At 41.5% G+C, this 14,706-nt stretch overlaps 1 protein-coding gene across 12 annotated transcripts in view; it reads right to left on the bottom strand.

Moving 5' to 3' along the window:
* BTRC (beta-transducin repeat containing E3 ubiquitin protein ligase) overlaps positions 1-14,706 on the bottom strand; it is a 545,063-nt gene that overhangs the window by 154,530 nt on the left and 375,827 nt on the right. For all 12 annotated transcript variants that reach the window (XR_003857906.1, XR_003857907.1, XM_029610228.1 and 9 more), the window contains one exon: positions 662-893. Coding sequence is in view for 10 of the 12 variants with exons in the window: in XM_029610228.1 (XP_029466088.1) it covers positions 662-893 (232 nt within the window). In the remaining 2 variants the exon portion in view is untranslated. The remainder of the gene's footprint in view (positions 1-661; positions 894-14,706) is intronic.

A 14,706-nucleotide genomic window follows, 5' to 3' on the forward strand; every position in this document is an offset into this window, starting at 1 on the left:
GGGCGATGTTTAGGAAGGGATTGCTTGAAGTGGGGAGAGCTGGATGCAGGAGTGGTTTGAGGGTTGGATCAGCTAGAGAGGGATTGGCTGTGGAGTGTGAGAGAGGGTGAATAAAAGAAGATTAACTAGGGGATGTGAGAGGAGGTGGTGAGGCTGGGAGGTGAGAGAGAGGTGGTGGGGAGAAAATGACAAAGGATCAGTTGGGGGGGGGCAAGAGAAGATCAGCTGGGAAGACAGAAAAAGCGCTAAAGGGGTGAGAGAGAAAGGATGGACTGGGGAGGTGAAAGGAGCTGGGGGATCTAAGAGGGGATCAGCTGGAGCGGTGTTAGTTAAGAAAGGAGGTTCTCTGGAGGCAGTGGGGATTGAGAGAGGACTAATTAGGGTGGAGGCTGAGAGTGATGATCTGCTGGAGTGTACGGAGGATTGCTGGTGGGGAACTGCATCCCTGATAATGTGTTTTGGTCATCCTCTGAGTTCTTCAAGTTATGGGCTAAAATTCTGCCTGTGCATTCTTATAACTTACAATAACCTTACATACAAAGACATTCTTAATTATAAGCATGCCTAGTGCCTGACCAAACTGCTGTGAGTCCTTTCCAACCATCCAGCAAGTGTTTTACATTTTACAGAAGAACCTGTTGCTCATGTTACCATAAAATACCTGGAAGTGCAGTAATAAAGTCTCTCTGTAGCATGGGCTTGAGGTACAAGTTTATGTGTCCGTGCTGATAATGGCACATTCGGGAGATGAGATGTTCTACAAACTCCACTTGGTCAGACTCTGACCACTGTTCAAAGTACTTTACACACAATTCCTTTTCCTTCTCATAGTTTGCAGACAGTTTCCTCTGTTTGGGCACAATCATACTTGAGGTGCCATTGGCAAGTTTCGTCTGGGGAAAGAAAAGAAAAGAAAAAAAGACAAGAACATGAAATTCATCTCTAGCAGCCTTCTAAATTTTAGGAAGCTATCTGCTGCTCAACAGGAAAAAAGGAATTCAGACAAATTGACCAATACCAGGTTACAAGCAATAGCATTTACTTGGAAGAAACTCTTGTAAAGCAGCACAATTTATGGCTCATTGAAGCACAAAAATATGGTTACTTCTCGTACCAGATCTAGTGTATTTTCCTCACTCATCAGTTCCAGGACCATCTGCTCCAATGAAAAAGTCATTTATAGCAGTGGTCCCCAACCCTGTTCTGGGGGCCCACCAGCCAGTCGGTTTTTCAGGATATCCACAATGAATATGCATGAGAGAAAATTTGCATGCACTGCCTCCATAACATGCAAATTTTCTCTCATGCATATTCATTGTGGATATCCTGAAAACCCGACTGGTGGGTCCCCAGGACAGGGTTGGGGACCAATACTTGATAGCATCTATAAACTTTACCTCCTTAGCATGTCCTGATGAGACATTTACTCACACAATATTGAGGTAATTGAAATCTCCCATTATTATAGGGTTGTCTATTTTGTTAGCTTTTCTAATGTCTGTTAGCATTTCACTGTTTGTCTCTTTATCATGGCTAGGCAGACAACAGTATATCTCCAGAGAGCTACTTTTCCCTATCACAAACGGAAATTCTATCCATAAAGATTCCACATTGCATTTTTTTCCTGTAGGACATTTATCCTATATAATTCTACGCTATCCTTAGCAAATAGCACCACTCCATCAATTTGACTCAGGCTATGGTTTCAATATAATTTGTACTCCGGTATCACGGAGGCCCATATTCAGAGGCATTTAACTGGATAACTCACAAGCTATCCTGCTAAATACCAACTTTGAATATTTCCCCCACTTAGCTGGCTATCTCACTATCTGGATAAAATTTAGCAGGATAACTTAAGGGCATTTTGGGGGCTTTTCTGAGAGAAGTTAGGTTAGCCAGCTAAATTATCTGGCTAACTGATATTCAGAGTTACCAGATAACATATTCGGCTAACTATGGTTGTGCTGTAGAGCTGTCCTAATGTTAGCCACATAAATGTATCTGGGCTATCTTTTAAGATAGCCGTGTATATTCAATAGTGCAGCTGCACTACTGAATATCCCTCTAAAGTAAGCTGGATAAGTTTATATGGCTAACTTTGAAAGCTGGCCAGTGACTGAATATGGTCTTCACATTGTCCCATTGGTTATCATCTTCTACCAGGTGTCAGGAATGCCTATTAAATCTGTATCTTCATTCAGTGCCATACATTCTAACTTCTCTACTCTTATTTTTTAAACTTCTGGCATTCATTCACCAAATATTGCCTTCCAGGTCAAATACTTTAGCACACACTGAAGGTCTCCAAACAAAGCAGGAGGCTGTGGGAGGCTTCAACTGTAGCACACCCCACATGAATCTGACAACTAAAGGCTATACAGAAATAGGTTTATCTTCTTCATAGTGGTGATAAGCTCCAGCTGAACTAAGATGAACCATAGTGGGTCCAGATTCTGAAAGATGTAGAAGGTATTCAGATTCTGTGTGGAGCAAGAGAAAGGATCTAGGACCTTTCCCTCAGACCAGAAGACAAACCCTCTTCATGTGAAACCATCTGAATTCCTTGTGTAATTCTTTCTAGAAGCCAGAAGAATCCGACATGCATCCTCAGAAAAGGTTAAGGTAATTTAATTCTACTCTATCAACATCCAGGCTGTGAAGGCTAGGGATCTGATGTTAGGATGATGCAGTGTTTCCTGATTTTGAATGATTGGCTTTCCGATAGATAACTCCTGGAGAAGGTGAAACCAGATCTGCCTCAGCCAATAGGGGCTATGAGAATCATGCTCTTTGAATCTCTTCTGAGTTTTTGCAAGGCTTTTGCCACTAGAGGAATTGGAGGATAAGCATTGAGAAGACCCATTCCCTGATCTAGGGAGAAGACATCTGAGGCTATTTTGCCTTGAATTTCTCTTCTGGAGCAGAGGTTTGGGAACTTTCTGCTCAGAGGAGACACAAAAAGATCTATCATTAGTGTTCCCCACTCCCAGAATATCTGGCTTGCTAATTCCCTGTCTAAGGACCATTTGTGAAGTTCCAGGACTTGACTCGGTGCATCAGGATATTCTCCTTGCCTGCCGGTTCATGGGCCTTTGAATCATCCCTTGAAAGATGGCCCAGTCGCACATCTGAACAGCTTCCTGACACAGGACATACAATCCTGAGCCTCCCTGCTTGTTCATGTAGAACATTGCTACCTCACTGTCTGGATGAGAACAATTTTGTTGGCCAACTGTTCTCTGAAATCCTTTACAGCATACAATATTGCACTTAGATCTAGAAAGCCTATCTAATGAAACTTTTCTGGAGCAGACCAAATGCTCTGGATATAGAGCTGCTCTACATGGGCTCCCCAACTCAGACTGGAAGCATCTGAGGATAGTTTTAGTTGGCAAAATTTGGAAGGGGATTCCATTTGCCAAGTTTGACTGAATTAGCCACCAGGACAGTGAGTCCTTGAGTGATTTGGATGCTATCTTGTAGATCCTGAGTGGCCTGCGTTCACTGTGATTGTAAGGTCCAGTAGGGCTTGTTTCATGTGGAGACTTGCCAAGAGTGTTATGTGTACTGTTTGGATATAGGAAAATACCTACAGTACCCTTAGATAATGCACTTTGAAGTATCTGAAAGGTGGAATATAAACCAAATAAATTGCATAAACTGCACAAAATGTGGCCCAATATTCTCAACATGTCCCATGCTGATGTCTGCTATTTCTTCTACTGTGAACCTCAAGGTGATGATGCTTCACTGCAGATAAAAGGCTTCTACTTGTGTCTAGCAGAGCTCCTATAAATTCCAGTTGAGATCATAGGCTCAAATGAGATTTGGGATAATTTATGACAAGCTCTAGCAAATCTAAATGCCTGGATGGCTTTGCTCACTGATTCTCATGGCACCTCCTTAGATATGCTCTTGACCAGCCAATCATCCAGGTAAGGAAATATGTGTACCCCCAATGTGCACAGATGTGCAGCCACCAATGTGAAACAACTTGAACACATGTAATGCTGACTACACCAAAAGCTAGTATGCGATACTGGAGGTGATACTTCCTTATTGCAAAACTGAGATACTTCCTATGGCTTGGATGTTCTGTTCTGTTATGTAAGTATCCTTTAATAACAAGGAACTTAGCTAGTCTCATTTTTAAAGGAAGGGAATTAAGGGGCTCAGGAAATCCATCTTGAACTTTTCTCTTATAAAGAATTTGCTCAACACTCTCAGGTCTAGAATGGGTCATGAAAGTCTACAAGCACCAATTTGTATGGCAGTGGCTCTTGATGCTATCTCAAACACATCATAGGTCGATCTGACCATTTTCCACACTTCTTACCTTAACCCCCTAGTGACATCAGATCATCCAACTTCTCTTGAGAGAGAAAGTCAGAATATCCTTAACTTTTTACAGAATGTTATGCAAATATTAGTCCATGAAGAGCTAGTAGGATACCTTGTGAGAAGTGAGCAGAGCATTTTGATAAATCTCTCTCTCAAGAGTGTCAAGTGTGCAGGACCCCTTTCCCCAAGGGACACTAAGGAATGAGTCCTAGACTTCTTGAGAGCTGACTCAGACTGATGAGGATGCTTTTGTTTGTCAAATCAAGTCTTCTGAACCTTCTGAACACAGTACACATTGAGTCTATCTCCTTGTTGATGGAGATGGGGAGAGGTGTCTCCTACATTATTTAAACATCCTTAAGGATAACTGACTGGCACTGCCACAACAACCTTCAGGGGACTGAGTAATGGGAGGATATCCAACACTTTTGCCCTAGATTCTTCCTTCTCTAACTGAAAAGCAATATTCACAGACATTCTTTTAATAAAGTCAACAAAGGAGAAGTCTCTGGTGGGAACTTTCTTTCTTGTGGAGGAGAGTGGTTCATACCCTCTGAATGCTGACTCTGATTTCCACCTTTGGGTTGGAGAGATAGCCAAAGTCTGCATCTGTCTGGTAGCCAAGACCTCGGAGAGGCCCTCATTTGACTTTGATGTATCCCAATGCCTTAAGGAAGCTTCCTCTCCTGATGCACTGAAAATTGACATTAGGGTGGATTGTATCATGTTGATAACTCTCCAGGCAACAGCATTAATGAAACTGCTGCTAGTGCTCCAAAATTTTTTATAATTTTATTTATCAAATTTCTAGACCACATTCCTGGCCTCAAATGAGGTCTTTCAAAGCAGTGAATGGGTTGGACATCCATCTGCATCGATGTGAGCCAAAGAGAGGTCCACTACCTCCTGATTTTTTTCTGAATTCCTCCTCAAAAACTGCCAATGCTAACGATTTGGGAAGCAGGAGGTGAGGTCACATCTTCCTGGGTCACCTAAGATGAATCAGCAACTGTGATTTGGGTCCTGAGAGGCTGTTACAATCTCTCAGATTGTATCAAGTGTGAGCAACCCTCTCTGTAGGGATGTTTGGGAGCCTGTATGGCTATTGTCAGTATTATTTATTTATTTAAGGATTTTTTATATACCGGGGCACGTTAAAAAACATCACCCCGGTTCACAATGTAACGTAACATAGCAACAGGCTTTACAATAATTTAGAATAGGAAAAAACATTGAGACAACTAATTCAACTTGAGACAGGTGGTTACATAATTAACTCTTAGGAGAGTAGAAGAACTAGGTTTTTTAACTATTCACAAGGTGATAGGGTATATAGGCGGTTAGAGAAAGGTAGAAGGATGAAGGGGAGGGTGAGAGGGGAGGAGGATGAGGGGAGGGTGGGAGGAAGGGGAATAGGGATGTAGGAGGGGGCGGGGATGAGGGGGGGTCATGGTTGTTAAGTTCAATAGATGCGTGTCAGTCGGGAGGGGCGTGAGGGTCGGGTATGTAGCTTTGGGAGTAGTCGGTTAGTTGGGGTATGCTAGTTTGAAGAGCCAGGTTTTAAGATTCTGTTTGAATTTTTTATGGCAAGGTTCCTGGCGTAGGTGGGGTGGCATTTTGTTCCAGTGGGAAGTGCCTGCTATAATGAATGATCTTTCTCTGATCGTGGCATGTTTGATGACTTTGGGGGAGGGAGTCAGGAGTTTGGCTTGGTGCTGTTTTCTAGTTGGTCTGGTTGTGTTGTGGAGATGGAGATGTTCAGGGAACCAGTGCATGTCTTGGTTGTGAATGGCTTTGTGTATGAGGGTGAGGGATTTATAGATTATCCTGGAGGTTACTGGGAGCCAGAGTATCTCTCTGGTCTCGACATAGTGCACTGATCAGGACAAATGTCGATGCATTTTGCCTTTTCTTGATGCTCTCCATTAGTTTCCCTCAATGTTGATGCCTCTGAAATGGAATTGTTCACTTCTCTTGTACAGGTGTTGTTAGAGGATAACCTACTTCCATGGTTTCAGTTGATGCTCGACCTTAATGAAGAGTGATGCTTCCTTAATATTGATGATGCAACTCTTGGGCCCTTCGATGTCAAAGCCTCCGATGCTGATGGCCCTGATATCTGTCCAAAAGAGATTTTCATGAGCTCTAAGGAGAACCAACAGTCTCTGGGAATAATCATTTTGCATGTGGACCTTTCTGAGATATTATAGTTGGCTCCCAGGCAAATCACACATCTATCATGGGGATCCCTGACAGACATGGTATGTTCGCACTGGGGGCATCTTGCAAAGCTCCTGGACATTGTGTGAAAAATAGCCACCTCAAAATCAAATGACTACATTTTGAACAAAAAATCTGATCAATGTGGCTCAATGCATTGATGATGTCTTGCAACAACCAGACATGCAAAAAGAAAAAAAAAGAAAACAAAAAAACATTCCAAACAAACTTTTAATTCGATGAAAAAAAAAACCTACCTAAGGATCTAAGTCAGTAGGAGAGAGGCTGAACTGATGGAAGCCATATAGAAAAATGTAGTTTTGAAGCGAGTTACTCAAAATATGTATTCATCTAGAACCATGCCCATTAGCCTCCATGAAAAAGTGAAATTGCAGGGAAGGGGCCTGCAGGATGGCCCACACACATTCAGTAGAGCATGATGAAAGCTCTAGGAGTTATGCAATCATTGCACTGACCTAGGCTCCACAGAATGACATCACCCCACCTGTGAGGACAGAATATCCTGTTTGTCCTTGGAGAAGCTAGGTTACCACAAACCATTCTGGTGTAAATTCAACATTTGAAAGCAAGCAAGGAAAAGTGCATTACAAACACAGACACATATTGATTATGTACTCAGTATCTAAGAAGCCCACTACCCTTTGCCCTCCTTCTGCAAATCTATGTTATAAAGCATTCCTGAAACTACACCTCTGCATGCTTTTGCTGTTTATTTTCTGAATAAGGGTGGCTCTTCAATGCTCCTTCGCAACATCATCATTCAGCCCAATTAAGATCAGGATTGTCAATGGAGGTGGGTCGCTCCCAAAGACAGGAACTATAGTGGAGGGGATGGGAGCGGGTAGCTCTGTATTAGGAATTTTTAATTGTTATTGTATGTGTTATATTACGCTGTATTGATATATGAATGTTTTAACCTACCTTGAACAGTGAAGTAAATGTGTGGGTAACGTTCTTTTAAATACATTTGATTGTTTTTATGTTGTAAATTGTTTTAGGTCCCATTTTTTGAGAAAAGGGTGGTATATAAGTATGAAATAGAACTATATGTATTGCATCAAATGTAGATAAATTAATAGCTAGTCCCTGAATTTCTAGACATGTACAATCTATCACTGTCTGTTACATAACCTACAGCACCCATCACAGATACAAAAAAAAAAAAAAGTGGCCTGTATAGAGTCCAACTCTCTTGCATTTCCTACTGATTGTGCATTTATTTGCTATCACAACAGGTAACCTTTTTAACAAAGCCGAAAAGCAAGTTTTCTTACCTGAAAACAAGGTTTTCCACAGACAGGAGGATGAAATAGCAATGACTTGTAGGTGATGTCATTTAATGGTGGCGAACAGACCTATCTACTATAGCTCAGCAAAACTTAGCATGTGTGTGCGTTCCTGCGTGCACGGCCTCATGAGCCCCACAGTCATTTGCAGAGCATAAGCTTTACCTAGGTAGTCAACCCTCTAGGGAGATGGGTGGGTAAATAAGCATGGCTAATTCATCCTGCTGTCTATGGAGAACCCTGTTTATAGATGAGCAAGCTTGCTTTCTCCATCAACAATTAGGGGAGTCCTAAGCTGTGGTTGCACGGTACAGCAATTACTGAAAAAAACAACCCGGCCCCACCAGTGGTGCATGGATTACCGGGAAAACCTGCTGCATAAAACCACTTGCTCAAAGTTACTGTCAGAAAAGATGTAGATAAAATAACATGGCTGAAAATTTTCTAAGTCAGCCACATTATTTAGTTTACTAGAAATTACTAAGCATTAGTTGCTTTATATGCATTATGTGATTCTATGCATACAAAGCAGCTAACTGTAATAGGAAGCAGATTTTTTCAAACAAGCAATAATCGCGAACATGCAATAATTGCGATTATCAGATGGGACAATGGTTGATTAATTGGTCCCATTGACACTGGAGATCCTGCTGAAGGTTTCTCATGTTCAACTGAGTTGTGGAAAGTATACACACTGCAACTACCATGTGACCAAGGATGACCAAGATTGCTCTCTTGCTGAAGTCTGGTGTCTTTGGCCCTCTCACCTGGGGGTAATGCTCGCTCTTGTACAGAGTCTATCCATGCTCCTATGAACTGAATCCTCTGAACTGGCTTGACCTGGCAAAGTTACACACCTCTCTACATATGTACCAAACTCAACCAAAAAACTCAGGGAATGGAGGAGTTGGATGGGCTTCTCAAAGAACTCCAGATCCTCAACAGGGTTGGGCCCATCACTAGCCAATTGTCAGGTAAGGAAATACATGGACACTCGGTTGTCAAAAATGCACCGCATTTCATGAACACCAAAAGGGCTGCTGACAGGTCAAAGGTGAGCACTCTTTACTGATAATATACATCCTTTACCATAAATTGAGGAAAATCCTGTAAGATGGATAAATGGGGATAAGCAAATGTATGACCCCATTTTCTTAGGAATGAGGAAATACTGGTAATAAAATCTCTAACCAAGCTCTTGGAAAAGTATCAGTTCAATTGCCCTCTACAGGGGAAGCGACTCAACTTCCAGCAGTAGCTGGGCAGAATGACATGGGTCTGAAATGAAGGCTGAAAAATGGTGAATTGGAGGGAGACAAGAAAAAATGCAAGCAGTAGCCACACTGCCCCTTTTTTAGGGCACCCCATGCCTTGGTAATCTTCCCCTTCTCCAGAAAGAAGGATTAGGCCACCCCCATCAGTGGAAGCAAGGGATTGATTTGAGCTCTGTCAAAACATGGCTCTGGCTTTCAATGCATCAGCTATGGAGTCTTCTCTTGAATCCTTTCTTCCCTCTGAAGCCAACTAACAAGGTGCAGCTGCAGAGTGGGGTGGTGGGGTGGGGAGGCATGATGCTAAGAAGGGAAGTATCTGAAAGAACAGAAGCTTAGAACTGACATCTGGCCAGAGGTGGCTAGTCTCTTCTTCTGGCAGATGACTATCATTGACTGGGTGCTTCTTAATTTGAGCCATCTCCTTGACTTTGTCCCCAAATTGTCTCTGGCACACACGACATCTGCGAGACCGCCTTAAACATCTTCACCCATATTGCTAACTCATAACCACACCAGTCTTTGTGCCCCAACAGTTGCTGCTGAAGTACTGGCCGCAGCATCAAATGCTTCATTGACCAAGCAGATCATGTGTTTTCCATGCTTTTCTGCATCCTCCACCATTCTATAAACGTCAGCCTACTCTGGGTCAAATGACTATCAAGGGCTTTTACTTCTTAAAGCATTCATGTAGATACACCACCACATACAACTAGTGGGCTGCAATCTGGGTTGCTTAACATGGAACTCGGAAATACTTTCCTGCCAAAAGGTATCTGGAAGTTTTGGCCTTTCCCTGGGGGCATATTTGAGTAATTCTGAGATCTCTTGGCCCTCTTAATAGCTGAGTGGTGAGGAAGCTGGACTACTCCAAAACCAGGGACAGCTTGTAACTTGCACTTAAATCGAGCTTATGGGCCACCAGCAGACACGAGATGGGAGACTGCCATTTCCTTGTTTAGAGATCCTGAAGCAATGTGTGTACCAGAATCGCTGCAAAGTCCGCTGGTAGTTGTATGATCTGCAACAGCCAAAGACATCAGTCCTTGGGTAAGTCTCCTTCCAGACATTTATGTTAAATTCTTTCGCTAGCTTGTTCAGGAAGTTGGAGTAGAAGAAGTCTTCAGGCAATATGAGGCAGCAAGTCAAGTAAGGATCTGATGGAATTCCCTTAGAATTCTCCCCTACACTTGAGTAAGGGGGGATGCTAAGTCATGACCTCAGTGATGAAGATGGCAGCATAGAAACAGAGAAATGATGGCAGAAAAGGACGAAACGATCCATTCAGTCTGCCCAGCAAGTTTATGGTAGTATCTGCCATGCCGTACAAGACACCCCTATACTTAGTTTCCCAGACCGTCAAAGTCAGGGCATTTATTGGTTGCTGTCTGAGTCCAATTCCCTGTTACCTCTTGCCACTGAAGCAGATAGCAATGTTGGAGTTGCATCAAAAGTATCAGGCTTAATGGTTAAGGGTGGTTACAGCCGCATCTGCTAGTTACCCTCGTGCTTGTTTTCCCAGACCTTAAAATTCAATGTCCTTGTTGGTTGCTGTCTGAATCTAATTCCCCTTTTCCTCCTGCTGTTGAAGCATAGAGCAATGATGGCGTTGCATCAACAGTATGAAGGATAATTGGTTAAGGGTAGAAACCGCCACACCAGCAAGTTACCCCCATGCACTCTTTTCTTCATTTCCATCATCTAGCCTTTAGGGATCCACAGTGTTTATCCCATGCCCCTTTGAAATCTTTCACTGTTTTTGTCTTCATCTCCTCTAAAAGGGTATTCCAGGCATCCACCACCCGCTCCGTGAAGAAATATTTCCTGAAGTTGGTTCTGAGTCGCCTCCTTGGAGTTTCATTTCGTGACCCCTAGTTCTACTGATTTCTTTCCAACAGCAAAGGTCTGTTGTTGATTGTGCATCATTAAAACCTTTCAGGTACCTGAAGGTCTGTATCTTATCTCCCCTGCACCTCCTCTCCTCCAGGGTATACATATTTAGGTCCTTCAACCTCTCCTCTTAAGTCATTTGATGGAGACCACCCACCATTTTGGTCGCTCTTCTCTTGACTGCCTCCATCCTGTCTCTGCAGTTTTGACATATGGTCTCCAGAACTGAACACAGTACTCCAGGTGAGGCTTCACCAATGACCTGTACAAGGGGATTATCATCTCCTTTTTCTTACTGGTTATCCCTCTCTCTATGCAGCCCAACATTCTTCTGGTTTTAGTTATCTCCTTGTCACATTATTTCATTGTCTTCAGATTGCTAGACACTATCACCCCAAGGTCCCTCTCTTGTTCCATGCACAACAGCCCTTCACTCCCCATCACATACAACTCTTTTGGATTACCGCTTTAACCCTACTATTGAGACGGCAAGTCCATTTCAAAAAATGCCCACCCTGATGCAGGTTACGAAACGTTGACAACATCGGCAGTTTGGTGGTTCTAAAAAGAAAAAACTTAGCGGTTGTGTTAGCCGAAGAAACACACTTGGGCTTAACAGTACACAACCAATTTATGAGCAATAGAATAAGTTGCTAAGATAAGTACACTCTAGTCGGGACAGTAACCCTCCATGTGGGAGTACAAGAAAATTAAAAGTAATTTTGCTCGCTTTGCAAATGCTTAGTCGGGTGGAACAGTATAGAACTACTACAGTTTAACTTCAAGTTCGATAGCTCAAAACCTCCATGGTTTAAAGCTCAAGTCTAACATTTTGAAGTTGCAATGTGTTTAATATACAGCTATAATGCATGTTTCAGCACTTTAATGGAAAATTGAGAGATGGGTTTTACAAAAAAAGAAAAAAACAAAAGGAAGATAATAGACCAGTGATTGTACCGACCGGTCAATTAGTTTCTGTTAAATATCAGATTCTATGCCGGTGCTGAGATCTTATCTTTCAATATAAAAAAATGTTTCTACAGTCATTACTATAAACTATGTAAAATGTGATAATTTTAATTACATGATAATAAAAAGAATATTTTAATTTTACTATACAACTTCAAATATTGGGAATTAATTCTGTGCCAATACAGGTTATATTAACTAGTGATTTTTCTGGTTTAGTTATCTCCTTGTCACATTATTTCATTGTCTTCAGATCGCTAGACACTATCACCCCAAGGTCCCTCTCTTGTTCCCTGCACAACAGCGCTTCACTCCCCATCACATACAGCTCTTTTGGATTACCACACCCCAAAAGCATGACTGCATTTCTTGGCATTGAATCCCAGCTGCCATATCTTCGACCATTGTTCAAACTTCCTTACATCACGTCATTCTCTCTACTCCTTCCGGCATGTACACTCTGTTGCAGATCTTAGTATCAGCTGCAAATAGACAAACTTTACCTTCTATCCCTTTCACAATGTTGCTCACAAAGATATTGAACAGAATGGGTCCCAAAACTGATCCTTGTGGCATTCCACTTAACACTGTTCTCTCGTCAGAGTAGGTTCCATTTATCATTACATGCTGTCTTCTGTCCGTCAACAAGTCTGTAATCCAAGCAACCACCTTGGCGCTCACTCTCAAGCTTCTGATTTTATTCACAAGCCTCTTATGCGGGACTTTATCAAAAGCTTTGCTGAAATCCAAGTAGATCACATTAAGCACTATTCTTCTATCCAATTCTTTAGTCACCCAATCAACAAAATCAGAATTGTCTGACAGGACTCTCCCTAGTGAATCCATGCTGCCTCGTTTCCAGCAACCCTCTTGACTATAGACAGTTCACTATCCTTTCCTTCAGCAGAATCCCATTAATTTTCCCACCACTGAGGTGAGGCTAACCAGCCTATAGTTTCCAGCATCTTCTCTGTCACTCTTGAGAAGCAGGACTACCACCACTCTTCTCCAATCACTTGGCTCCACACCCGTTTCCAGGGATCTATTGAACAGGTCATGCAGTGGACCTGCCAGTACCATCTCTGAGCTCCCTCAGTATCCTGGGATAAACCTCATCTGACCCCATGGCCTTGTTCATTTTCAGTTTTCCTAGCTCTTTCCATACATTTTCTGTAAACGGAGTTTCATCTACCCCATTTCCATCTATGGGCTTGTCAACCAGCAACGGTCCTTCCCCAGGGTCTTCTTTAGTTAACACCGAACTGAAGTATTTGTTTAATATTTCTGCCATTTCTTCATCTCTCTCCACACAGTGCTCCTTATCACCTTTCAATTTTACTATACCACTTCAGGCCTCCCTTCTTTCTCTGATATATCTAAAAAATGTTTTGTCTCCTCTCTTTGCCTCCTTGGCAATTCTTTCTTTCGCTTGACTTTTTGCTTTCCTGATTTCTTTCTTCGTCTCTCTTATTTTTAATAGATATTCTTCCTTCCGTTCCTTTTTTTGAGATCAGTTATACTTCTCGAATGCTGTTTTTGCCTTAATTTTTTCAGCCATCTCCTTAGAGAACCAGATTGGTTTATTTTTCCTCTTACTCTTCTTTACTTTCCTAACAAATAGATTTGTTGCCTTTGTAATAGCTCCTTTTACTTTGGCCCACTGTTCCACCTCATCCATTTTCTCTCATTCTTACAGTTCTTCCTCCAGGTACATCCCCATTTTGACAAAGTCCATATTTGTGAAATTCAAAACTTGGCTCTTTGTGTGACTTTTCTGTATCCTATTTGCAATACTGAACCATACTATCCGATGATTACTACTGCTCAAGTGAGCCATTACCCGAACATCAGAGACATTGAGTTCAGAGATTAGTAGTAGGGGATTTCGATCTTAACTGTGACCTTATTGAGACCACTGTAATCGATACAAGGCCTAAGGGATCTATCCTTCTTTTGCATGAAGAATAATCCTGTGCTGGCAGGGGACTTTAACGGTCAAATGAAGCCTTGACCTAGGTTTTCTTGAATATATTCTGATATGGCCTTAGTTTCTGGACCTGACAAGGGATATGTCTAAGATAATTATCAACATACCCGTATGATATCCTCAAAATTTTATTTGTAACAAACTTTAAAACTATTAATATAGCTTATACATACATTACACCATATTACAAATCTCAAACATTCATACTCCACATTCACACAGACAATGTTAATACATGTAACAACAAATATTGTACATCAATTAAAATACAAAAAAATAATTACTTTATTATATTTATCAATATTGCACTTCTATATATTGAAGAAATCACTTTATATGTTACTCTTTATAGAAAAACTTTTTATCTATTACTAGCTGTTATTAGTTGTTGATAGAACTTCCCCTTATATTCATTCCAAAAAATGACTAATTTAGAGTACTATTTATTCAACCTACTCCTATATTCTCTCACTTCCAATGCTTATAAATTCAACATGTTCTTATGCTCCCGACAAGAAGCTCTTGTTTCACCCGAAGGTTTCACCAGGGGTTCAAACTGTTGTATTATTCTTTCTTCTCACATATAGGGAATCTCCAACTTCACCTCTCAATGGATACACCAATCTTCACCACCTATTCTTTTCATAAAAATGTGCACAAATAATTATATCAACAACTAATAACAGCTAGTAATAGATAAAAAGTTTTTCTATAAAGA

This window comes from Rhinatrema bivittatum, chromosome 7 (assembly GCF_901001135.1).
Source record: "Rhinatrema bivittatum chromosome 7, aRhiBiv1.1, whole genome shotgun sequence".
NCBI lineage: Eukaryota > Metazoa > Chordata > Amphibia > Gymnophiona > Rhinatrematidae > Rhinatrema > Rhinatrema bivittatum.